The sequence below is a fragment of the Carassius gibelio genome, chromosome A21 (assembly GCF_023724105.1).
Source record: "Carassius gibelio isolate Cgi1373 ecotype wild population from Czech Republic chromosome A21, carGib1.2-hapl.c, whole genome shotgun sequence".
Classification (NCBI taxonomy): Eukaryota; Metazoa; Chordata; class Actinopteri; order Cypriniformes; family Cyprinidae; genus Carassius; species Carassius gibelio.
The window spans coordinates 21,531,997-21,558,349 of NC_068391.1; the positions used below are offsets into that span (position 1 = coordinate 21,531,997).

At 42.6% G+C, this 26,353-nt stretch overlaps 2 protein-coding genes across 3 annotated transcripts; one reads left to right on the top strand and one right to left on the bottom strand.

Moving 5' to 3' along the window:
• Positions 1-587: 587 nt before the first annotated feature.
• Positions 588-9,569, bottom strand: wdr55 (WD repeat domain 55). The gene is made up of 9 exons (XM_052536588.1): positions 9,496-9,569; positions 3,176-3,274; positions 2,898-3,040; positions 2,088-2,188; positions 1,912-1,999; positions 1,636-1,815; positions 1,446-1,545; positions 1,110-1,279; positions 588-1,007 (listed from the first exon to the last, which is right to left on the bottom strand). Exons 2-9 carry the CDS (start codon positions 3,212-3,214, stop codon positions 662-664), a joined length of 1,167 nt encoding a protein of 388 aa, XP_052392548.1. The 5' UTR covers positions 3,215-3,274; positions 9,496-9,569; the 3' UTR covers positions 588-661.
• On the top strand, positions 8,293-26,187 carry LOC127941505 (la-related protein 1). Of its 2 annotated transcripts, none has more exons than XM_052536586.1 (19): positions 8,293-8,806; positions 12,381-12,442; positions 13,261-13,326; positions 13,527-13,674; positions 13,770-13,904; positions 14,568-14,720; positions 15,357-15,519; positions 16,429-16,573; positions 16,655-16,829; positions 16,900-17,057; positions 17,516-17,884; positions 19,757-19,880; positions 20,449-20,636; positions 20,714-20,820; positions 22,989-23,146; positions 23,224-23,368; positions 24,307-24,416; positions 24,506-24,633; positions 24,748-26,187. In XM_052536586.1, the coding sequence occupies exons 1-19, from the start codon at positions 8,557-8,559 to the stop codon at positions 24,946-24,948; spliced, it is 2,985 nt and encodes a 994-aa protein (XP_052392546.1). In that variant the 5' UTR covers positions 8,293-8,556; the 3' UTR covers positions 24,949-26,187. The 2 variants fall into 2 exon arrangements, with proteins under 2 accessions (XP_052392546.1, XP_052392547.1); XM_052536587.1 differs by having other exon boundaries at positions 8,322-8,806; positions 17,519-17,884.
• The last annotated feature ends 166 nt before the right edge of the window (positions 26,188-26,353 follow it).

The window sequence follows — 26,353 nt, forward strand, 5'->3', positions numbered from 1 at the left end:
TGTTACAACTATGAATTTCAGCATTTGAGTTATTCAGATCGATCTGAGGATGTTCCAGAACCAGAAACAGCGCAGCATCTGAAAATAGTTCTGTAATGTCCAAATATAAATGGAAACATCGCATCCTAGGACTCCACTGTACTCTATATTCATGCATTTATATGTTTACTGTGCAAAAACGTGGTTTGCTTTAAAACATATGTTGAATAAGGTACTACGTATTTCTGGTGAAATTCCTGTGGCTCAGTGATAGAGCACTGTGTTACCATCGCAGAAGGTTGTGGGTTCGATTCCCAGGGAACACGTTGGGTATAAAATGTTAGCCTGAATGCACTGGAAGTCGCTTGGGATAAAAGCATCTGCTAAATGCATACATTTAATTGCAATGAAATCTCGCACCTCAATTGCAAAAGAAAAAAAATATTTTAGTGACTAGTGCTGTGCTCCTTAGAGGAGTAGAACACGAAACATGATATAATCTTCAGTTTCAAACACTTTGAACATATTATTTGTTGTTTTTTGGGCAAGGAATGTAACAAAGTTAATGACAGCACTGCATGTATTATAAAATTACATAAATACATGTGTAATAGCATATAATTTAATGAAACTGTTTCAGAAAACATACATGAACTATACAGCACAGTATTGCAGGAGTATTTCAGTCGCTCCCACTGTCCTCCTCCTCCTCCTCATCTTCATCATCATCATCATCTTCTTCTTTCCTGTTCTCTTCCGTCGAGTCTAAAAGGCCAGAGAAGAAGTCCTGTCCTGTGTCGAAAGCTTTGTTGCTCAGAGCTTTGAGGCGTCTGTCTTTCTTCTTCCTCCGCCGGTAGTCGCTGACTCTGGTGTCCGGTAAGCTGGAGATGTCCCAGAACTTGACGAGCTGGTCGTGAGCGCAGCTGGCCAGGAAGCGCGTGTCTCTGGAGCGAGCGATCTCCTCGATGGACTCGCCCAGGTGCTGCCCGACGCTGCCCAGGACACGGTTGGGCAGGACACTCACAGCCCTGCGGACACACCACTGAAGCGTCAGTCTCGTGAGAAGAGACTCAGAGACAGGAGGAATGATGCTGAACACACAGATGCTGAGCAATGAGAGCGTGTGTCACCTGATCACGCCGTCGGTGGACGCGGCGCACAGAATGCTGTCAGTGATGGGCACGATGCAGTCCACAGACTCGGCCTGAACCGCAAACCTGTCGCTCGTGGCTCCAAAACCATTCCAGTTAAAGATGTATATCTTGCCCTCGCCGGATCCACAAACAACTTTACGGCCCCTCTGTGAGACAAACACAGGTTTTTCATGATTCTAAAACAGTCTAATCGTATGATACAACCTCATTATCATGAACATGGCAATGCTTCACCATTCACTGCTCTTTATTTGTAGCGCATGTGAAGTCTGATTGTGTGTGAAATGCTTCGGTGACGATGTTTAGACTCACTTTCATGATGCACACAGAGTTGAGATCTCCATTCTGGAACTCGGAAAGCAGCTCAAATCTCCGTCGTTTTATGTTGAACACTCCCATAGTGCCATCGCCACTGCAAATAGAGTCACAGACGTCAGCGACTCAAACATCACGTCACAAGAGCAAGCGTTTCTAGTTCAGAAGGAGAGCGTGAGCTGGAGACCTGGAGGTGAGCAGGGTGCGTTTGTTCTCGTCGATGGTGATGTCACTGATATAATCCTCATGCTGCTTCAGATCCATGAACGAGGTTCCTCTCCTCACGTCCCAGACCTTCAGCGTCCCCTCGTCGTCACCCGTCGCAAAGATATTCTCATCCACCAGCAGCAGGGCGTTGATGGGGGCGCTGGAAAGAAAGATCAAAAACACCGGTCACGTTTCACCAGCTCTCCTCTTATAGCTCCTCCTGGCTTTTTAAGAAATAAAGGGGAGTGTGAGGTACCTGTGGGCTTTGGGGATGCGTGTCAGCAGTTTCCCAGCCTCCACGTCCAGGATGTGAACGGACTTGTCTTTAGACACGCTGAAGAGCTCTGAGGAGCACAGAGGAGAGAATCAGTGCGAGCTGCGGCAGTAAAGAACTGAAGGATGAGGAAGCAATGAAAGGAGACGAACACTGACTCTGTCCATCGGCGGAGAACAGCACTTTCCTGCAGGACTTCAGGTGATGTCCTGATGACCACAGCTCTCGGTTTTCTCCTTCGGTGCAGGAGTATGAGAATCTGGAAACCACAGAGTCAGACTCAGATCAGACTGAGAGCATTAACACTGTTCTGGGATCAGAACGGTCCGATCCTTCCAGATTTCAGTTCCACACACTACTTTTTTTTTGTCTCTTCTGTTCATCAACACTGCTTTTATTTGTTCAAAAATACAGTAAAATTGTAAAATGTTATTAGAATGTAAATCTGCTGTTTTCTGTGTGAATCTGTGTTAAAGTGTATGCTCCGCTGTATTTTCAGCATCATTCCTCCAGTCTTCAGTGTCACATGATCTTCAGAAATCATGAAAATATGATGATTTACTGCTCAAGAAACATTTCTGATTATTATCAATCAAAACTTTTGGCTAAGTGTGATTTTTACAAAATAAAAATAATGCTTTTATTAATCAAGGACACATTAAATTGATCAAAAGTGACTGTAAAGACATTGATAATGTCACAAATGATCAAATAAATGTTGTTCTTTTGAACTTTCTGTTCCTCCGTGAATCTAAAAATATAAAACAAATCAGTTTCCACAGAAATATTGAGCAGCACAACTGTGTTCAACATTGATAATAATCAGAAATGTTTCTCGAGCAGTAAATCATGATATTATTCTGATTTCTGAAGATCATGTGACACTGAAGACTGGAGGAATGATGCTGGAAATACAGCTGTGAATGTATTTGTCTGAAGAACATGAACACAGTGGATCTCAGTCTCACAGGTAGATGTCTCCGTCGATGTCTCCCGCTGCCAGGATGTCTCGGCTCGGGTGAAAGGCGATCGTGTTGGCGATGGCCTCTAGTTTGATGTCCTCAGGAGTGTCCCGGATCTTCGGTGTTTTGGGCTCCTCTGCAGCCTCCTCCTGTAACCCACACAAACAGCGACACATCACTGCCTTTTAGCCTTCCTCTCACAGCTTATCATGAATATATATTAAGACAGATTCATATTAATGATGGACCTTCAACGCTCGATATTGTATAACAAAAACACGTACTTGTTCACATGAATCCTCGTGTTCCGTGGGAGACGCCATCTTTGTTGTGGGCGGAGTTAATTCGCACTTCCGCCTTCTGGACGAACCGCAGGAGTCGCTCTTACACAGGAAAATATATCAAATAATAATCTAGTTTTCCTTACTATAGGGTTACAAGAAGACATTTACAATCAAAATGATTTATTCAAATGCAGAACCTACTCTAGAGGATTATATAGTTATGCTTCAATATTTAAGAATTATAATAATTGTGTTGTGTGTGTGTGTAATAACATATAACACTGTGTTTAGACTAGTCATAATAATAATACATATAGTTTAGACAGAAGATATGCAATGCAGCATACCGAACTCAATCATAAAACCTGTATGACAGATATTTTGAAGAATGATGGTAAACAAACAGATTTGGTTCCTGTTGACTGTATTTTTGTCCATCAGTCATATCCAAAACTGTTGGAGTTAAAGCTTTCAGTGTTGGGATGGCCACTTTGGAAATATGATAGGCCACAGAGTACAAGTTACCCAATTTAAAATGTAATAAGTAGTGAAACTATTTCAATTACTTTATTAATGTATTACATTTGATTACTTTTTAAATTTCTAATGAATATTTTCAACTGTTAATCATTTTCAAACATTTAAACCCAGCAGGGTAAACCTCAGCACTGATTAGTATCAAAATCCTCATGAATCCACTTGAATTAAGATTATAATAATCTAATTTTAAAACACAGCCACCACAAAATCAGACTTTAGCACCTCTTTTACTTTAAGAGGTTAAATACGGATTTAAAATCATAACCAGGTGTAGTTTAATAACAGTGATTCTGTTTTTGAAATCAAATCTTTGCATAGCAAATATGTCAGAACACTGTCATCAAACAATGGCTTGGAAAAAAACAGTCAATCTAAAAAAAAAAATAAAGCATATACATAAACTGAAATAGAAAATAAAAAAAGTTCTCGAATAAGCATGTGTCCTGAACTCCTGAAACATTGGTGTCTCATATTTTAGAGCAGTCAATGCAATTTGGAAAATAAATCAATTAAAATGTCTGTGTGTGTATGTGTGTATGTGTATTGGTTTTACTATACTTGTGAGGACCTAATGTTCTCACTTACGTAGTGAAAGATCATGACAACCCACTAGTGAGGACATTAGACTGATTAAAAAGGCTTCTAAATCAGACAAAATATGTCTTTCTTTGAATCTCGTGCTCTGCAGATGATTCTGTGAGGGGTGTAGGGGTAAGGGTTGGGTTAGCTGATAGACAATATCATTAACCTGATATAAAATCAATGGAAGCAATGTCCTCACGAAGATAGAAAAAAAGATTGGATTAAAATATTCAGATGTAACCCAACATTGTAATTGTTAACATTTTCATAAGTAACTGTAATTTTATTATACATTTTTTTCAGTAACTGTAACGGATTACAGTTACATTTATTGTGCAATTTAATTATGTTCCTCAATATTGTAAGCTTTTATGCAAAAATCCTTAAATCGTTGGAACCCTAGGTGGCGCTGTGTTCAAACTTCTCAGGTACCTTCTGGACATATTTTCAATGATCCCTACCAATTTTTTTGCCAATGTATCAAATGGTTCCAAAGATATTCCAGTATATGACAAAGTTTAAAATGTTGGACAGGCAGTGCATCCCAAGGAATCCACAAAAACCAAGACTATACGAAAAACTGGTCAAAACTTATGAGCAAATGTCCATTTGAGGTTTCTCGTGACCTGTAGTTGACACTGTTCCCAGATTCTAAATTTGCCCTCAGATCACGGTGCTGATGAAGCATACAGAGTTTTATTTCAGTTTTATAAACTGATCGTAATGAGAATAAACAGACGTACGATTAACTTAAAGGGTTAGTTCACCCAAATATTAAAATGATGTCATTAATAACTCAGCCTCATGTTGTTTCAAACCCGAGAAAACTCCATTCATCTTCAGAACACAGTTTAAGATATTTTAGATTTAGTCCGAGAGCTCTCAGTCCCTCCATTGAAGCTGAGTGTACGGTCTACTGTCCATGTCCAGAAAGGTAAGAAAAACATCATCAAAGTAGTCCATGTGACATCAGAGGGTCAGTTAGAATATTCTGAAGCATCGAAAATACATTTTGGTGCAAAAATAACAAAAACTATGACTTTATTCAGGATTGTCTTCTCTTCCGTGTCTGTGTGAGAGAGAGTTAAAAACAAAGCAGTTTGTGATATCCGGTTCGCGAACGAATCATTCGATGTAACCGGATCTTTTTGAACCAGTTCACTGAATCGAACTGAATCGTTTTAATTGGTTCGCATCTCTAATACGCATTAATCCACAAATGACTTAAGATATTTTTAATGTGGCTGACACTCCCTCTGAGTTCAAACAAACCAATATCCCGGAGTAATGCATTTACTCAAACAGTACACTGACTGAACTGATGTGAAGAGGGAACTGAAGATGAACACTGAGCCGAGCCAGATAACGAACAATAGACTGACTCGTTCTCGAGTCTTCTTTCGGACAGTTTGATTCAATAAACCGGTTGAAGAAAACGGTTCACCGGTTCTTTTGGCGTCATTTGCGATGATTGCCCTTGATTTGAGCCTTCGGTTTACCCGCGCTCATAACATTAGCACAGAATCAGTTCAGAATCAATCACCAAAGGAATCAGTTCAGACGCTCTGTGTGTCTTTGCTTCACGCTGAATCACACATGCACAGTATCATCAGCTCCTCGGTTCACAAATCGGACGCGTCTGACAGAAATTGTTCTTGACTCGTGAATGAGTCAATCTTTTGTTCGTTATCTGTCTCGGCTCGGTGTTCATCTTCAGTTCTCTCTCCACATTAAAAAAAGTTAACAGCTTATGTCATTTGTGGATTAATGTGTATTGGAGACGTAAACCGTTTAAAACGATTCAGTTTGATTCGGTGAACTGGTTCAAGAAGATTCGTTTACATCGAATGATTCATTCAAGAACCGGATATCACAAATTGCTTTGTTTTGAACTCTCTCACAACAGACACGGAAGAGAAGATAATGCTGAATAAAGTCGTAGTTTTTGCTATTTTTGGATCAAAATGTATTTCCGATGCTTCAAAATATTCTAACTGCCCCTCTGATGTCACATGGACTACTTTGATGATGTTTTTCTTACCTTTCTGGACATGTACAGTATACCGTACACACAGCTTCAATGGAGGGACTGAGAGCTCTCGGACTAAATCTAAAATATCTTAAACTGTGTTCTGAAGATAAACGGAGGTCCCACTGGTTTGGAACGACATGAGGGTGAGTCATTAATGACATCATTTTAATATTTGGGTGAACTAACCCTTTAAAGTTATAACTGCAAAAAAACGGCAAAAGTGAAATGTTGAACTGGAGTGGCGTGATATAGTTGGTCCTAGAGACCCCAAATTTGTCCAGGGTTCTGTTGAGAAACACCCAAGGGTGCCGATTTTCATCATTTTCCTTTGGTCCGCTCATAGGGCTGCGGTAGACTCCCCTTTCGGGAAGACAAGAGGGAGAATAATAATGAAGAAAACAGTAGGACTAACAGTACCCTCGGGGCTCAGCCTGTAATTATGAAATAACATGTCAGGGAGTCTGAAACAAACAGCAATAAGACTCAAGAGAAGTGAGACATGCTGGTGTTTGTTGGCTGAATGGATTGAAGCTGCCCTTCCCAGCATGCACTGCTTATCAAGCAAATCCACGGTAAACGCGCCAGGCTGTGATTTGCTGACCAGCTGCTGAGTTGAGTTTTTATTCTGGAGCTGGGAGCCGATTCACCGCTGAAGAGCTTCAACAATACAGAGCTCACGGCACACGTGTCAGAGCTTTCAGAGAAGAGCTGCAGAGTCACACCATCGATGACAAGAGTCTCTATATCACTAGAAACTCCACAGTTTCCTACTTCATTTCCTTTAGATCCATAATTCATCCATAATGAAAGCTTCCAATGAAAGGTCCAGCTAAAGTTTTACTGAGAATTGAGAAGTTTATATCTTATCATTCACTAAATCACTAATACTGTGTTTCCACAAGTAGTTCCAGTCATTTTATTCTGTATTAATGCACTGCTCTCACTACAGCACACACACACACACACACACGTTTACATAACTATCTAAATAGGGTCATTAGATAGTTAGACTTCTATTGTTTTATATCCAGTTATACATTTTATAAACTAATCCTAACCCACATCCTACACAAAATATTCTGCATTTTAATAAAAACGAAATAAAATAAAACTTTTTTACTTTATATTTATACCAGTTTAACAAATGAGAACATACCCAAAGTTCTAATTTTTGAAGATTTTGTCAGGTTTAGCTCACTTTTGTGTACAAATCTGTCCCCAAAATATGATTAAGGAGGCGCGCACACACACACATTGAGTTTGCATGTTGCATGGATTCTTTCCAAAGGCATGATGGTTTTTCTAATGTACAAACTGTTTTCTGTCCCCTTACACTAACTGTACATCTCACACAAAGCTACAAGCATTTTTACATTCTCAAAATAACTTAATTCTGTTTGATTTATAAGCTTGTTTCCTCATTGGGACCATAAAAATAAAAATAAGTCCCCACAAGGTCAAAGATGACTGGTTTTACTATACTTGTGGAGACATTTGGTCCCTATAATGTAGAGAATCCAAGGCACGCGCGCGCGCACACACCTCTTTCTCCAATTAATTTAAAAAGTGCTCAAACATTATTCAGGAACAAAAATAGAGACACTCACTTAAAATATGACTTAACAATTGTTTTCAAACATATCTGGCCAACAAAAATATTTGAATGAAACTAAAAATATCTTTAAATTGTACTGCATTGTTTTAAAGTAGAACTAAGTATGACTGAAGTGACAGAAGAGATTGCACCAGAAGTTGCATCATAGACAAGACTTGTAATGCAGCTTACGTTTGATTCAGAAAAATCCTGTTTGTTTCATAAGCGCTGCTATTTTTGTTTTACAAATTCCTCTCATCATTATAACAGAGTTGCGTTTTGGAAAGAAAGCCTATTAAGAGCGTTTCACAACGAGCTGTGTGATGCGTGACGCTGCGTGCGCGAGCGAGCGAACCAGGAGGCCAGTCACGTGACGTCGCGGTCTGTAGTCGCCACGCCCCGCTGCGCGTACGTGCGCGCTCGCGTTCAACGCGTGGTTCTTTCACACCGCAGCAAGTAGCGAAACCCAGCCCGAGTTTTTAAAGGTTCCCGGCGTTTCTTTTACATGTTTTAATTGAACCCAACCACTCTGCGTCTTAGACTGAAGCCGTTTGGTCTAGGGGTGGAGTGGCGGCAGCAGCAGATCTCTTGGCAGCACACTGCGGCGGATTTGAGGTGTTTGTGAGAGCAGAAATGGCCACTGAGGTGGAGACTCTCCCACCGAGCAACCCGCTGCTGGAGCCGGAGGAGCAGGACGGGAGCCGGGCCGAGAAACACGGAGGGGTCCTGGAGAACGAGCAGAGCCTAAAACGGGCGAAAGAGGAGAGCCTGAGCCCGGGGTGTGAAGAAGACTCCTCTCAGAGGGAGTTCACCGAGGCTCCGCCGCCCAAGGTGAACCCGTGGACGAAGAAGATGAGCGGGCTGAATGGACAAACACCGCACGGTCAGTAACGTTACCGATACCACCGGACCCGTGCGTGTGTGCTCGGATCGGACATGTCATTGTTTCTGCCTCAGATTTGCTCTAGTTAAGGCTCCAGACGTGCATCCAGATGTCAGCGTTTATCAGTTCAGCTCTCCCTAACAGACGCGCTTGACAGCGGTGTAACGCTGAGCTCCGGTAGGCCTCGGTTCCGTGATTTATGACTCGTCGAGTTCGAAGGACGTGCTGACGCACCGCAAATCGGGTTGTTTGACGTTATTATTACCGATGAGACGCGGAACGTCCCGCCGTTCTTCGCCTCTGCTACTTTTCTGAACAAATGGCTACCGGGTTAGCATTAGCATCAGCGGCCTGTCGTGCTCGAGCTCGTCTGACAGGACGATCATTATCGACAAAGAGCTTCCAGAACTCCTCAGAGATGAGCGTTTTATCGTCAGAGCAGATGAGACGAGACTGTGTTCGTGATTTCGGTTGTATTGGCCGAGCGCGTGCGTTCATCCGGCGACACGTGTGAGATCCACGTGTTTGTCGCGAACTCGCTCGGATTCGAGTTCAAGCATGACGTTATTCGGTCACAAACACGGCTTTATGAGCGGCTCTTTCGTGTCTGTCGTGATGTTTGATCTTGTTAGCCGTTAGCATCTGGTGAATATGCATCTGTTGGGTTGACACTGAACGTGCAGGCGGACCTGATTGAGCGCAGTGCTTTAAAGCAGCCACATGATGAAGGTCTGGTTGAGTGGAGCTCGTCGAGCTGCTTGCTATCCCAGAGTTCCTCGCGTGGTTCATGCCATGTGACCCGCAGGAACCTGTGGATGTGTTTCTCATCATTAATGCAGACTGTCTTTGCTTGCTCCACAGTGAAGTGGTTTAAATGAGCAGTGTCTGTGTGTGGATGGGCCCCGGGGCCTGCAGGGGACACTCCCTTTACATCACTTACTACACCTTTAGAAGATGTATGAGTGCTCAGGTTTAGTTGTAAACCAAGACAACTGTTTTTAGTTCGATTTTAACATTAGAAATCCAGACAATTAATAATAATAATAATAATGACAACACTTATATATTGATTATCTCTAAGGCAGTACTCTATTGTAATGCAGCTGTAATTTTAAATATAAAGGGAAAAATAATTATTCATAACTGCACTGTTGTTCAAAAGTTTAAGATCTGAAAGACTTGAAAAAAATAGAAAATCATTATTTTAAATGGAGATGTCTTTAAAACACATTACATATCGTACTGATCCCAAACTTTAGAATGGCAGCACTGTATATTCTCTTTTTTTCTATTTTTTTAACAATACAGTAGTGATATTAAGGATATGTTCACACTGCAGGCAAATGTGGCCCAAATCAGATTGTTTTTGCTCAGATGTGGTGTTCTCATGACCGTGTGAACACTTCAGGTCCGGTCAGATGTTTTACTACGGTCCTCTCAGAATTACACCGTCACATCTCTCTAGATCCACAGGAGTCACCCAGAGTCTACCTTCGGTCACGTTCTTCAGTTTCACTGGCTTCTGCAGCAGATCACACTATGAAGAAGCACATAATTGCTTGCTTTAGGTCCTCTGTGTTGATTTCTGTATGAGAGCGTGCTGCACATGTGTTGCCAGGTCCACAGTTTTCCCTCAGAGTTGGGCGAGTGTCCACTTCTGCTGCTGGCGGTTTTCATCTCCGTGGGTTAAAGCTTACCCTATTTAACCCCACATAAAGTGATTGAGGGATTTGACAGTGTGATTCATAAAATAAGTGTTTCAATTGTAGGCTATTATATAAATTCACGCACAATATATTTTTCTTACTTTTGGGGGTTTCTTGCTTTTAGACTAGTCAGATACAAAACTTCAGTCTTCTATAGCCAACCACTTTATTTTAATCACGATCCAACCAAAGATGCTGCATACGTGGGCAGTTTTTGATTCAAATTCAGATTTTATAATTTTGTAGCAAAAATGTAATACTCTTATTTTAGTTTTGTGCATCTGTTCTACATGAAACAGCAGATGGACTGAATGAGACGCAGGTTCAGCCTCTGCCTGCAGGGGGCGCTTCTGTGACAGCAGATTGAGCGTTTCCTCGTTCACCGCTGTGCTTATGAACACCACACTATGGGATTCATGGGAAATGCTGTTTAATCAGCAATAGTCTGACCAGTGAAAACTCCTCTCGGTGTGTAATGTTAATAACGCATCCAGCTGCTTCAGGCATCGCTCATGTGTTTAATCGTTCATTCAGTGCTTGGCTCACAAATTAAACTGATTTGCCTGTTGACCTTTGCAGTGACATTTAGATGTGGATGTATTTGTTCCTGCCGGGGAATCTGAGGACTGAGTTAGGGTCAGATGAAAGGTCAAGTTTAGAGTTATTGGTTACAGCAGCTGGAATTAAGACCAAAACCGTTCGAGTAGCTTTATTAGACTCAAACAGAGACGCTGCTGATATCAGATCTTACACCATGAATCAGATCTCATTTATATTTCATTCTCTGCGGTCACTTTGCCAAATATTAATATCTGGGAGCAAAACATTTAGCAGTAAATCTTAAAGAGAACGTTCACCCAAAAATGTAATTCACCCCATGATTTATTCCCTCTCAATCCATCAATCCATAGCGGTTTACGACTTTCTTCTTTCAGACGAATACAATCAGAGTTATATTAAAAATACAACAGCTCTTCCAAGCTTTATAATGGCATCGAATGGGTGCCGAGACACAAAAATGTGCATCCATCCATCATAAAAAGTGCCTCACACTGCTCCGGGGGTGAATGAAGGCCTTCTTAAGTGAAGCCATGTGTTTCTGTAAGAAAGAGACTCACACTTAAAATCCAGTGAGAAGTGACAAACACGGAAGGAAAATGTTCTTCCTGCGCGGTAAACAAAAGATGGTTCTCGCCAGACTAGCATATTCTCACCGGAGCTCACGCTACACATACGTCATCCGCTGGGACACAGCTCTCTCGTGAACCGTTTAGAAAGCTTTAAATATGGATCTTTTTTCATTAAATATCATCTTTTGTGTTCAGATGTGTTGAACTTGAGGATGAGTTAATTCTGTTAACACATCTGAACACAAAAGATCATATTTGAAGACACGGTTGTTGTATTATGGAAGTCAATGTCTACCAGCAACTGATGACAGAATTTCATGGGTCTTTGTGTACCGAACAAAGACAGCATTGTTTTAACCACCGCACGAGTGAAACTTCCAGTTTTAGAAATAGTTACTTTTGATTAGAAACGTCTAAAAGAAAGAAGTAGTCTCCTCTTAAATTTGAACAATAAATGCAGTTCTGATGCTCTGTGATGTGTAGTGAGTGTCAGGTCTCTGTATAAACCATCATCTCTTCCTCTTTACAAGTTTTAACATGAAATAAACATGAATGAACATCTCACGCTTGTGTAATCACTCAATCAGCGTTTCAACCTCGGAAAGACATCAATGAAACCAAACATCACGTAGCATTTCATTTCTCTCTTCGGTTCCTTAGCTTGTTAGTGTGCTATCAAGGGTTAAAGCTGTAATTTGAGCTGTTTTTGATCGTCTGCTCTCTCTTCTGCTGTTCTAGAGCATCCTGTGCCCACGAAGGTTGTGAAGGCGGGAAACGCGAGGATGAGACGCGGCGGGAAGGTGAGTGACGTTCATCTCTCGGTGTTTGACCCAAGACACATTTATAATGAGCAGTAAGACTTCATTTAGAAGTAAAATTACATAATCTCACTTTTCAATAAATCTCTGCTGTACGTTGTTACTACTGTCTCGTTGTTTGCCAGAAATCTAAAGGAATTGTTACTTTTGAATTTCATTACTTTTTAATATATTCAGTTGTTAATGTTTATGCCTTCATTTGATAACCACAGGTTTGATGATAAATTTGTATAAAATTATAAATTCAAAAAAACTCAAACACAATTTCTGAAAAAAATAAAATATTTCAAATGGTAAAAATGTTAATAACAAAAAAAATTATATATATATATATATATATATATATATATATATATATATATATAATTTAAAAAAATTAAATTAAAAATGAAAAATTAAACGGAAAACATGAATTTGAGAAAAAAATAAAGCAGGTTTCATATGGCCTTAAAAATATATTTTTTGTTAAAACTTGAAGAATTTTTTAATTATGTGTTTTATGATTTTTATATCATTAAAATTAAATTAAATAAAAAAAAAATCAAAAGGGGAATAATCAGTAAAAAAAAAAAAAAAAAAAACGGAAAAATAAGTTCCAATGGAATCTAAGTGAACAAATTGTGCTGAGTATTTGCTTAATTTCTGTTTGGGCCCCATAAGCCTGCGGCCCCTGAATCAGGTGTTCTGGCGATAGATTCCAGCAGCTGTGTGATATTTGAGGTCTGAGTGTTCTCCAGAAGCGCTGGGGGGGTTAGACTCCGCTCTTGTGATTAGCTGTAACCTTCACACTGTTTCTGAAGGTGGGGGACTTCGGAGACACCAACAACTGGCCCACACCTGGAGAGATCGCCACGAAGGAAGTTCAGGTACAACAGTGTCAGAAATCTTCAATCTTGACCGTAAACCCAAATGATTTTCTGTCTGAATGCATATACGGCTTTGTTGGACTCTGGAAGTAAAGAAGCTCTCAGGTAGAGACCGGTTCCTTTCATACAGCGCTGATCTAGTGTCACGACACACGGGTTCCTGGAAATGACTCGAGTGTGTGCTTTGATCGCCTCGTCAGGTGCTGAAGAAGTCCACGGTCAAACGAGAGTCCAAAGGAAAGAGGGAAAACGAAGAGAGTAAAGAAAACCTGAAAGCCAAATCCGACGACTCTGGAGAAGAGAAGACGGCTGACGAGGAGTCGCAGAGGAATGGACAGAGAAAGAGAGGTGTTTTAGTCATGTTTTTAAAGAGCTTTCTCTGGGATGTGCTGCTCGTATCAGCTTTGAGATGAACCATGACATTAATGTTGATGTGTTTGCAGGAAACAAGCACAAGTGGGTTCCTCTGATGATCGAGGTGAAGGCTGAGGGTCCTCGAGAGCGCTCGGCCTCCAGGAACAACACACGACAGTTCGACGCTCACCGAGTTCCTCCGAACGGCCGGAACGACCTGAGAGGTGCGGACGCCACCATACACACCCCAAACACTCCTGATCCTACTGCTCAGAGAAGCCTGTTAAACCAGACGGGAAGATTCAGATCTTAAAAGTGTCCTCTGCTCAAGACTGCATTTATTTGATCAAAAATACAGTTAAAAACAGTAAAATATCAGAATCAGAAATCAGAATAATATGATGATTTACTGCTCAAGACACATTTCTGATTCTTACACTAGCATTCAGATGTTTGGGGTCAGTCATTTTTCTTTCTTTTTCTGAAATGAGCTTTTACTTTTATTCAGTGAGAATGTGTCAAATTGATAACAAAAAAAAGTGATAGTAAAGACTAGTAAATATTTATATTTTAAATAAATGCTCTTCTTTTAAACTTTCTATCAAAGAATCCTGTAAAAAGCATCACAGCTTCCAAAAAAATAAATTAATAAGCAGCAAAACGATAATAAATCATCATAATATTCATGATTTCTGAAGATCATGTGACACTGAAGACTGAAGGAATGATGCTGAAAATACAGCGGAGCATCACAGAAATACATTACACTTTAACAACGGTTTTACATGATAATATTTCAAGTTTTTTAACTGTATTTTCAAGCCGCTGTGGAGTGTGAAGGTGTGTGTGTTCCTCACTGAAGCAGCTGATTGTGTTTGTGTCTGCAGACTGGCACAGTGGGAAGTACGATCATGAGTTCAAGGACGACCATGACGAGGTGTCGAGCGTGAAGAGCGAGGGCGCGCCGTACAGAAGTGCTGTGAGGGGACGAGGACGGGGACGAGGACGAGGACGGGGACGAGGCAGAGGAGCCAGCAGAGGTCAATACACACGGACTCGACTCCTGCACAGACCTCACACGGGAATCAGAGTCTCTTCACGGAGATAGTTTGGCTTCTGTTCAGACTCATTTTTGCTTGTCTTGTTCCCAGGCACCAGAACTAACATTAACCCTCATTTTTGACCAAAACCATTTTTTTTTTCTCCATCTGAATGGTATGAAACTTTGAAAAGGTTCAAAATCATGGACGTGATTTAAAAAGGTTAAATGGTCCTGAAAAAATAGACACACTTGTATTGTTCATGATTTAAATATGGCTTATTTTTTTGTGATATCAACTTCAAATTTGGAACGCAACTTTTTCAGATTTCTTTGACTTTCTTGCAGTGTCAGAGTAAAACAGTTGTAAAAAATATACATTTCATATATTTTACGGCTCTATGCTCAAATAGTGTAGTATCAAGTAAATGGATCATATCCATTCCATAAATGTAATTTAATAAAGTAAAATCTAATAAAACATAAAATATTATCAAATTAAAGATAGCACATTAATTTCACTGAAAAAAAACAAAACAAAACTTGGTAATTTGTCCATCACAAACACCATCAGAGGGTGTTTCCTCTCAGTCCTGTGGCTTGAGTTTGACCCGGTCTGTTGTTCTGCTCTCCTCAGGTCATTATGACTACTACTATGGCTATAAAGGCGGTGATGGGAAGGACGGAGCTTGCGGTCAGAAGTTCAACAGCACAGTGACCTATTATTACGACAGCATGAGCAGCGCTGAGCTGTACGCTGTGGACCAGGACCTGCTGAAGGACTACATCAAGAGACAGATGTGAGTGGAGCACGCTCAACACTTCTGCTTGTTAACTGCATGGCTTTGTTATTAGTGGCCAAGCACTGAAGGTGTGTCCTTGTTATTATTCTTCTGCTCTTGAGTCTATGGTCGCTCATACATCCGCTTACGGGAAAGATTAAAAATTTGGCTCACTGATAGAGCACAGTCTCAACATTAACCACCGCACGTTTGGAGTCTCTAACTCAAACTCTCTAGCGCCACCAATGGTTCAAAGTTGCCCTCATGTTTATACAAATTACTTTTGAACCATAATGGCTAGAAACAAAGTTACTTTTCTTGTGATTCTTTGGCTCATGCCGAGTCGAACGCACACCAACGTTAACATTTCTACAGGTCAAGATTTTCCCCAAATTTTTTATGATTCTGAAAACCTACTTTTTTTTTTTCTGAACTTGTCCTAAATGGTTTGTTTTATTGTCACCAAAATCGGCTCTGATCGTCTTCATTTGAAGTAAAAGATGGAATAAAGTTGATTAGTCGAAGCATTCTCAAATGATACGCGAATGAATTTGACGAAGAGCACGCCAAAATGAACGTGAGGCTATATCTCTTCAACGCTTTAGCCTATTGAGCCCAAACTTGGTGTGTGTGATGATAACCATGACCTGAGGCTACCTGCACAGTTTCGGCACAGTGCCACCTAGTGGCCAGGAGATAGGAAAATGGCTGTTTTTACTTATTACTCCTGAATGGCTTGGCCAAAAATCCCAAGATGTGTCTCTTTAGACTCCGTGTATCATACCGAGTTGAACGATTCCCAATCTTCCCATGTTGCTGATTTGGGGCGTTTCATTTATCTGACCCGTTTCTGCATTATTCAAGCTGTGCGTTCAACCACAGGAATGAACACCGTCAGTAAAAGCAGGAGTTATGTTTGTTCTGCAGTGAATACTACTTCAGCGTGGACAACCTGGAGAGGGATTTCTTCCTGCGCAGGAAGATGGATGAGGAGGGCTTCCTGCCGCTGGCTCTGATCGCCAGCTTCCACCGAGTGCAGGCGCTCACCACAGACTTCAGCCTCATCACAGAGGTCAGATCCTCGTCCGGACGCTCGCACCGCTGTGTGACGAGCCGCTGCGTCTGTAACCTGTGACCTCTGCTTCTGTTCCAGGCGCTGAAGGACAGTAAGGTGGTGGAGATCATCGATCTGAAGATTCGCTGCAAGGACGAGCCGGAGAAATGGCCACTGCCCGGCCTCGCTTTACCAGACCATTCTCACACAGACTTCTCTCAGTTCATCAACTGCCCAGAGTTTGTTCCCAGGAGTGTGGTGGAGAAGCAGACAGGTGAGATGAGCTGTGGTGTGAGCTGTAGTAGGTAATGAAGGACCGTTCTGACGGAGCGTGTGACCTGCAGGGTCTCCGAGAGCCTCCACGCCGGTGCAGTCCAGAACCGATGATGTGAGTAACCTGAAGATGATGCCCAAGGGTCTGTCCGCCAGTCTGCCCGATCTGGACTCGGAGTCATGGATCGAGGTGAAGAAGAGGCCTCGGCCGTCTCCGGCGCGACCCAAGGTGCACACACCGATCACCCACTGTCACAGCGACAGGAAGTAGATGTGTTCGAACTGTGCTATTTACATTTAAATGCAGATTGTACCTAAATGATGCACAGTTTTGCTTTATAATATAATGCTTATCACTACTTCACATTCACGTTGTTATAATTCTTTCTACCTGCTTTAAGTTGAGCACGACTGCATTTACAATCACTGTTCAACATTACTCTCAGAATCAGTAGCATCCGCTCTCAGTGTGTTAATGTCAGTTTTACTAACAGATTTTTAATTGCACTTTAATGCATGTAGCATAATTAAGTTAAAACATCGATTTAGCATATTTTTTTAAAGCAGCCTGTTCAGTCGGTTGTTACTAAATAAAGAATATCAGTCATATTTTAGTTTCTTGAGCATGAGTAGTCTTAGATCTGGAGCGTGTGAAGCAGATGTGTGAGTGATGGAGGTGTGTTTCAGAAGACGGAGGAGGCTCGGACGCCGGTTCAGAGCGCACCGAGCGCCGGAGAGGAGCAGGACGAGCCCGAGGAGCTGGACTTCATGTTCGACGAGGAGATGGAGCAGATAGACGGCCGGCGCAACACTTTCACCGACTGGTCCGATGAAGATTCGGACTGTGAGATCGACGACCGAGACGTCAACAAGATCCTGATCGTCACCCAGACGCCGCCGTACCTGCGCAAGCATCCCGGAGGAGACCGCACCGGGAACCACACCTCACGCTCCAAACTGACCAGCGAACTGGTCAAAGTCATCAACGACGGCCTGTATTACTACGAACAAGACCTGTGGGACGACACGTACGAGCCCGAGTACGCCACCATCAAGGTGAGCTGGTGTGCTGTTGATGCGTGTTCTCTAGTTCAGAACCGCGTTAGATAATAAGATAGCAATCTGAACCAGTAATAGAGAGATGACACCGGTCACAGCACAGAGAGCGACGGAGCGTTTCTGCAGCGTTGAGCCAAGTAGCCAATCACAGACACATCTGTTGACTTCTTGAACGCACTGGCCAATCAGAGGAGTTTCAGCTCCGTGTCCCCTCACCGCTCCGAACACTGCAGTTCTGTTCAGCTCTGATCTTAGTGTAGAGCTTCATTGATTATAAGTGAAGCTTGAGAGATGAGAGACAGCGTTTTGATGATTATAAAGACACTGTTCGTCTGATTGCGGTTTCATCAAGTTAAATAGTATCAAACAAAGTCACAGCTGATCTGCTGCACATCTCTAATCAAACACACGGGTGTTTTATGAATATATCTGGAGAATATGGGGGAATACCTTCTTTAGGTGGCTCTTAAATGGGGGATTTTTTTCATTTAAGGGGGGAGTCAGGGTATTTTTTAGACATTTTCAAACTACAGTCATCCAACCTAAATGTTTCATCATCCGGTGTATTTGTGTTTTACAGTTTCTAATGTTTATAATTCAGATTTATATTGTGTGACGAGTCAGCTGCCTCCTCCCTGATTATCACCGGCACCCCGTCCTAAATCGCCGCCCTTCACCAGGCTCCCGACTGGAGTGGGTGTGTGAGAGGAGGGGCGCTGGACGAGTCAGGGCTGGCGGCGTGTGATGGGGCACACCTGAAGGAAGTGGAGCCTCATTACCGCCGCTGTTTAAAAGCCCAACGCGCCTCTCCTCAGGAGACCGGTCTCTTCCCCGTGCATGCACACTGGTGTCCTCGTGGGTCCAGGAAGGGTGCGTTGAGGGACTCCCGCGCCACCAAGACGTGAGCTGCCGGACCCGCGATCCGGATGGGAACCGCACCCGTATACACGGCCGACGGGCCAGGATGCCGGGCCGTCCATCCCCTGCCAGCACCGCGGCCAACGAGAGAGATGTGGCCGCTAGAGGAAGCCGCCGCCCCTCGCGCCCCGGACCAAGGAGGGGAGCGCGTGCGGCCGCCGGACTCCGCCCCTTACCTGGACCCTTCCTCGATGAACACTGCCCGACCTACACGAACCCCGCAGCACAACGAGGACACCAGATTCCCTGTTATTTTGGACACTTCCCCCTTTGGCCACTTTTATTCCCTGTGTTTTATTATTTCTGTTAATAAAAGCCTCTCCGAGGCCTGACGCCACGCCCACTGTGTCTGTCTTGTGCTCCTCCCGTGACAATTGTTGAGGAAGATTGATTTCTGTTTTTGATTTAGAGCTCTGCTATAATGCACCGAGAGCATGTCTAATCCTAGATAGTGTGAGACTGGAACACAACACTAGAGACCTGTTATTAAAAGTGCACTGAGAGAAACTGTGAGAGTCGTGTGACCGTGGTCATCAGCTCAGTCTCAGCAGATAGAAGTCATCGCTCGTGCTCTGATTGTGTTCTCTGTCACGGCTTCTGTCAGATTCTGGGTGTGTGTCCATTCTTCTGTTCTTCTCGTGGCCGTGAGAGTGTGTTCTTTAGCGCCGTGTTTCTGGACGGACGGGACAGAAAGGTCTTGCAGCGGAGCGTTTGTTGTGCTCTTTTGTGTGGAGCTCTTTGTGTGGTTCACGTGCTGTGTCCAGTAAGGCCAGCGCTGCTAGAAAAGCCAGTTAGTGTTGGCTTCGGCTGCCGGCTGGTAGAGCCACAGCTCGGGGATCATGGCGTGCTCCGGGTCACAGGTGTCTTTAATATTTGTCCTGCTGTGTGTGTGTGTGTGTGTGTGCTTGTGCTTGTAAATCTGGTTGTAACTGTGTTATATTGTAACCACAGCAAGAGGTGGAGAACTTTAAGAAGGTGCACCTGATCAGCCGAGAGCAGTTCGACTGTCTGACCCCTGAGCCGCCCGTCGACCCCCATCAGGAGGTTCCCCCCGGACCGCCGCGCCCCCAGCAGAGTGAGTCTCTCACACACACACACACACACACACACACACACCGCTACACTACGGCTCGGACATTATAAAGCTTCAGCATGAGTTCATCACTATTTTTAGTTCTTTTTAAACTACTCCAGTATGACTGATATTAGATGCTGACAGACAGAGAGCTGCTCTTAGTAATCACTGATACTGCTGCCACTGTCATGTTGAGCTTCACTTGCCCTTTTAAAACTTAGTATCCACATTTGCTAAGAAATATGTAGCATTTTTGCATTCTTTTTAAACATATAGGATGTGTTGGCACAATATTTGCCTTCATGTTTTTTTGTTAATATATGTTATGTTTACACTGTTGAGCACTTCACATGTGCTGCACTTGGAATAAAGCTTCAACCAGATGGTTAATGAAATGTTACTTGAGCCGTCCTGCTGATAATTAAACATTTAATAAACTGAAATCAGAATATGTCGGACCATCTTTTTTTGCTGTAGTTTGAGAGCTAACTTTGGGATGTGGAGATGCTTTGCATGATGACTGGATCTGCTCAGTGGGTTTAAAGCATGAATGTTTTCTCTCCTGTAGTCCCCACAGAAGCCTTGGCCAACAAGCTGTTTGGAGCACCTGAACCGTCAGCTATCGCCCGCTCTCTTCCAACTACAGTGCCTGACTCGCCCAGCTACCGCACGCCTCGCACCCCGCGGCTCAAGGACCCCATGCAGACGCCGCGCTTCTACCCCGTGGTGAAGGAGGGACGACCGCTGGATGCAAAAGTACGTATCCGCTCTTACAGACTGGAAGCATGCACACGCATGTCATTTACTGACCGGTGGACGATCTCTTCTTTCAGACTCCGCGCAAGAGAAAGACGCGCCACAGCTCCAATCCGCCCATGGAGTGTCACGTGGGCTGGGTGATGGACTCCAGAGAGCACCGCTCACGCACCGCCTCCGTCAGGTCAGCAGACACCCCAGTGGGCGGTGTTATATTACTACATCTACTACAGTATTTTAAAATCAAAACTTTTTCTAATCTTGACAAAACATGTTAGATCTGAATCTCAAAATGTCCATATTTGGTGGTTATTTTGAGATGGGAATAATATTGTGAGAAAAAGTATACATTTGTAAGAGGAAAATGTGTTTAAAAAATTCAAAGGAGATTTGGTGTTACGCAGTGGTTGTTTTTGGTATGGCACTCAGCCTCAGGTTTTGTGACATCAACTTCAAATGTGGAACATAGCTCAGTTTTTACATATGGCTTTGAGTTTCTAACAATATTTGATTCCAAATTAATTTTTTAATTTATTATATATATATATATATATATATATATATATATATATATATATATATATATATATATATATAAACGATTACAGTGCATTTCCCTTACATTAAATTTAAACTTGTGTAGCTTCTACACTTTAATTTTCAGCAAAATTTAGCAATGCTGAAAGGCTGAAAGTTAAAAAAAAGAGCCACCTTAGGTCTCCATTCCAAAGCATTTATGGATTTCAACCATTTAAGTTCAGATCTGTCAGACTGTCCGTAGATTTTGGAATTAACAAATGCATTAATTAATTTACATTTTACATTTAGGCATTTAGCAGACACTTTTATCTGAAGCAACTTACAAATGAGGACAATGGAGGCAATCAAAAACAACAAAAGAGCAATGATATATAAGAGCTATAACAAGTTAGAGAGTCAAATAAAGATGGAAGAGATGTGTTTTAAGCCGATTCTTGAAGATGGCTAAGGACTCAGCTGCTGGGATTGAGTTGGGGAGTTCATTCCACCAGAAGGGAACATTTAATTTAATTTAAAGTCTGTAAAAGTGACTTTATGTTTCTTTGGGATGAACAAAGTTCACTTGCAGAACACAAGCTTCTAGAGGCACATAAGTCTGAAGTAACAGATTTAAGTAAATGGGTGCAGAGCCAGTGGTAGTTTTGTAGGCAAACATCAATGCCTTGAATTTTATGTGAGCAGGTATTAGAAGCCAGTGCAAATTGATAAGCAGAAGTGTAACGTGTATTCTTTTCAGCTCTTTAAAAATGTATCTTGCTGCCGCGTTCTGGATTAATTGTAAAGGTTTGATAGAAGTGTCTGGAAGACCTGCCAAGAGGGCATTGCAATAGTCCAGCCTGGACAGAACAAGAGCTTGAACAAGAAGTTGTGCAGCATGTTCCGAAAGAAAGGGCTTGATCTTCTTGATGTTGAATAAAGCAAATCTGCAGGACTGGACAGTTTTAGCAATGTGGTTTTAGAAAGTCAGCTGATCTTTGCCTGAGATGTGCCTAACTTGATGGTGAAATTGTGATGAAAGGTGAAGGTGATGGTCGATGATCCAGCAAGAAATGTCTGTTAGACAAGCTGAGATGCGAGTAGCTACCGTCGGATCATCAGGATGGAATGAGAGGTAGAGTTGAGTGTCATCAGCATAGCAGTGGTATGAAAAGCCATGTTTCTGAATGACAGAACCTAATGATGCCATGTAGACAGAGAAGAGAAGTGGTCCAAGAACTGAGCCCTGAGGCACCCCAGTAGTTAGATATTGAAACTTGGACACCTCACCTCTCCAGGATACTCTGAAGGATCTATCTGATAGGTAAGACTCAAACCATTGAAGTGTGGTTCCTGAGATGCCCTTTGTCAGTAGGGTTGATAGGAGGATCTGGTGGTTAGGCCTGTCACGATTAATCAATTAATCGCAGTATAAAAAAAAATGAGCTCAATAATATTTTCGGCCGCAATATTTTTTTTTCTTCAATTTTTATGTAAATAATGTAGCATGTCATGATGTGATGTGGAGTTAGTCTGGAGCGCAGCCTGTGGACAGACCGTGGCAGAAAACACCCTCTTCGATGCACAGATGTCCCGGGAATAAAGAGATAACGCCTCGCTAGAGTGACCAGCTTTGGGAAGCGCCTTTCATTTGCTTGTGGATGTTTTTGTCTCAATTAGTATTACATTGTACTTGTGATAGGAGCTTGACTGATTGTGGTGTGGAAAATTGTGCACTGATGTTTTTAATTTTATTAACAAAAAAAGCTATTATAACTGAGGTTTTTTCCCCCCTTCAAGACTTGATCACTGAATAGTTTTGTCGTTTCTCTGCAGCTCGAATGCGAGTCCGTCTGAAGGCACCGCAGCGATGGGTAATTACGGCTGCACTCCTCAGTCTCTCCCCAAGTTCCAGCATCCATCGCATGAGTTACTGAAGGAGAACGGATTCACGCAGCACGTCTATCACAAGTACCGGCGGCGCTGCCTGAACGGTGAGTTTGACGCCCGCTCTCCTCGGCTCGCCTGTCACCTCAAACGCCTCGCGCTCACTTCTCTGCTGTCCCCACAGAGCGCAAGCGGCTGGGCATCGGTCAGTCTCAGGAGATGAATACGCTCTTCCGCTTCTGGTCCTTCTTCCTGCGAGATCACTTCAACAGAAAGATGTACGAGGAATTCAGACAGCTGGTGGTGGAGGACGGGAAGGAAGGCTACAGGTGTGAAAATAATCAGCATATTTCTTTCAGTTTTTAAAAGCCTCGGTGTTTATGTAATGGGGGTATGTGATTTTAATTGAAAATGCGTTTTGAGAGAGATCTGGGCCAGATTACCTGTTATTTTTAGATCGACCTCAAGGTCGTGTGGCAGTTTAATCAAAATCAACACTACTTCTGTTTACAAGGAGCCATTGTAATGAAACTAAATTTGATCACAACTTGGTCGTTCTAGAGCAGTGGTTCTCAACCCGCTCCCGTCACGAATTCAAATGTGTCCCACCATGCTGAACACAATTTTAAAAAAATAACTTTTTTTTTTTATTAATTTTAGATTTTACATAAATGTACTAAAATATAAGCTGTAAAAAAAAAATTCATATATTTTCAGCTATATTATAATGGTTCAGTTTTGTATGAAATGAAGTAATTATATTTTGTTTCTTTTCATTATTAAGTTAATTTAGAAAAACATTTGGAGCATATATTGTTTGTTAAATGTAAGTTTTAGTTTTTTAAAGTGAGCCTTCTCAAATCATCACGACTTGCCTAAAATAAAATCTATAGATATAAAACAGTTCAAGCATATAACAAACGTTAAACCTAGATAAATGTGCGCTATATTCAATAGTTTGTGCGGAGAGTGAACACAAAAGCACGCTTTGCAGGATGTAGAGGCGCCAGCGCTCTTTTTAATAATTTAGTTGGTTACAGACTTGCTAAATATGTACGTAATGTCTCTATTCGCATGTGCTTTAATAGCTTGAAGTGCTTGAGGCCCAGTAATCGCTGCCTTGCAATCAAAAACGTGAATTATTTTTATTTTTATATGTTCTAAATACTTCCTACCACCGTTTTTGACAGTCATGGTCTGCATGCATGGCATTTTAAGTGTGATCTTATGTTTCTTAATAATGACGGCGCTGTGTGCTGTTCCTCAGGTACGGTCTGGAGTGTCTCTTCCGGTTCTACAGCTATGGACTCGAGAGGAAGTTCAGACCGGACGTATTTAAAGACTTTCAAGAGGAGACCATTAAAGACTATGAAGCAGGTCTGTGAGTCCGCCAGCAGATGCACCTGGAATAAACCACGTCTAGTTATTGGAGCGCTTGTGTAATTCTCCTTCATGTGCCCTGACAGGCCAGCTGTACGGACTCGAGAAGTTCTGGGCCTTTCTGAAATACTCCAAAACAAAGAACATGGAGATCGAGCCCAAGCTGCAGGAGCATTTGAGGAAGTTCAAGCGTCTGGAGGACTTCAGGGTGGATGTGAGTGCAAGTGACTCTCATGCAGGCTGTTTGACTCGACAGCACAGCTCAGTCCTGATGTTAATGGTGTTTCTTGTCTTGTGTTATTAACGCTGCATTATTTCTGCCTTCTAGCCCCCCATGGAGGACGGAGGGCGTAAGAGACACCCCTCCAGCGGAGATGGCCGTCGCCGTCATCCTTCCCAGCAGTCTAACCGAGCCCAGACACAGGGCGCTTCAGGCTCCGCCCCCCTTGCTGGAGCTCCTCCCACCAGAGATGAGGCCAAACCCCCGAGCCAGCGAGCAGCTGCGCAGGACGCCAAGCCGCCCAAATGAGCGTCTGACCCGTCCACCGGCGCTCCGCTGGGGGTCAGACCGACCGCACAAGCATGACACAACGGCTCACGATCGTCCAATCAAGGCTCTTCCACCTCCTCCTCGTTCACGGCATCTGTGCGTCACAAACGGACAGCAGAGGGCATGAGAAATTCTTCCATTCTTTGTTTTATTAAAGACTTTGAAGTTTTATTCCTCTTGTATCTTTGGGGGTACAAAAAGGCTTTTGTTGAATCTTTCTGCTTTATATCCTCTCAGTTTTATTTGGCTGAACGACGCGTGATTCCACCCTGACCTTTCTCTCTTCTTCTCGTAGAGCGTAAGGATTGTGTTGAAGGGTAAGATTGCTCTTGACTAGAGTAGGTACTCAGAAAATCATGTGATCTGCAGTTGTTTGAGCGAGATGATTTCATGTGGCCTGTGTTTCTCGGGCTTCACTGTGACACTAACGCTCGTCAGATCCTCTCGTGGTCTTCCTCGTGTCAGTCTGTTACAGAAGACGTCGACTCTCTTAGCCTCAGCCACCTGCGGTCAGTTGTGTTGACCTGGACCAGTCATTCCTCAGCTCATCGTCCTGCGAGGACGGGACGCGGGGAACATGGGAGACTCTCTCCTGTCCCTCGTTCACCCACACATTCTCACATCTAGTGCGAATGGGAATCATTACCAGAGTGTTAATCCTATAGTGTACATATGAATTCAAGAAATGAAGAGACATTACTCCACCTGGCTGTACGTGTCATTTATTGTTCATAGAGATATATTTGCCTTGCGTGTTCATCTTTTTATGCTCACCCGAATGCGTTTGAGTTTCTGCGCTCGAGCTCGGCCTTACTTTGGGTATCTTTTAGTATCACTTCTTGATTTTCTTCATGCAAACAGCAGGACGGTCTGACTAAAGGGAAACTGACCTCAGGGTATCAACTGGAATCATGTGAAGACACGCAAAGCTTCTGAGGATCATGAAGATGATTGTAATATTCCAGTCGCTGACCTGATTCGTGGACTTTAGCTGCCGTATGAACATCCTCCTGTTTGCTCCGATGTTTTGGTTTCAATCCATCTCTCTGGTAATATTCAGATTTAGATTTTATTTTGTATTAACTTGCGACACACTTAGCAGTTCCCTTCTCCTGCTTTCCCTCGGTAGGCTTCTTCATTCAGAGTAGCTGTGATCAAATCTCGATGAGGAACATCTTGTGATCACTGATGTAATTAAAAACATTTTATTCAACTAAACGGTGTGGAGAAGTCTCTCGTCCGTATGAATCCGATTCAGACAAATCATTCATGGAGATGTATAAATAACTCTTGTTACCCTGGTGCATATAAATGTATATTCGGCTTATTGAGAGAAGAAGATTGGGAATTGTGAAATACTTGAAATCTTGTATCGTAACACTTC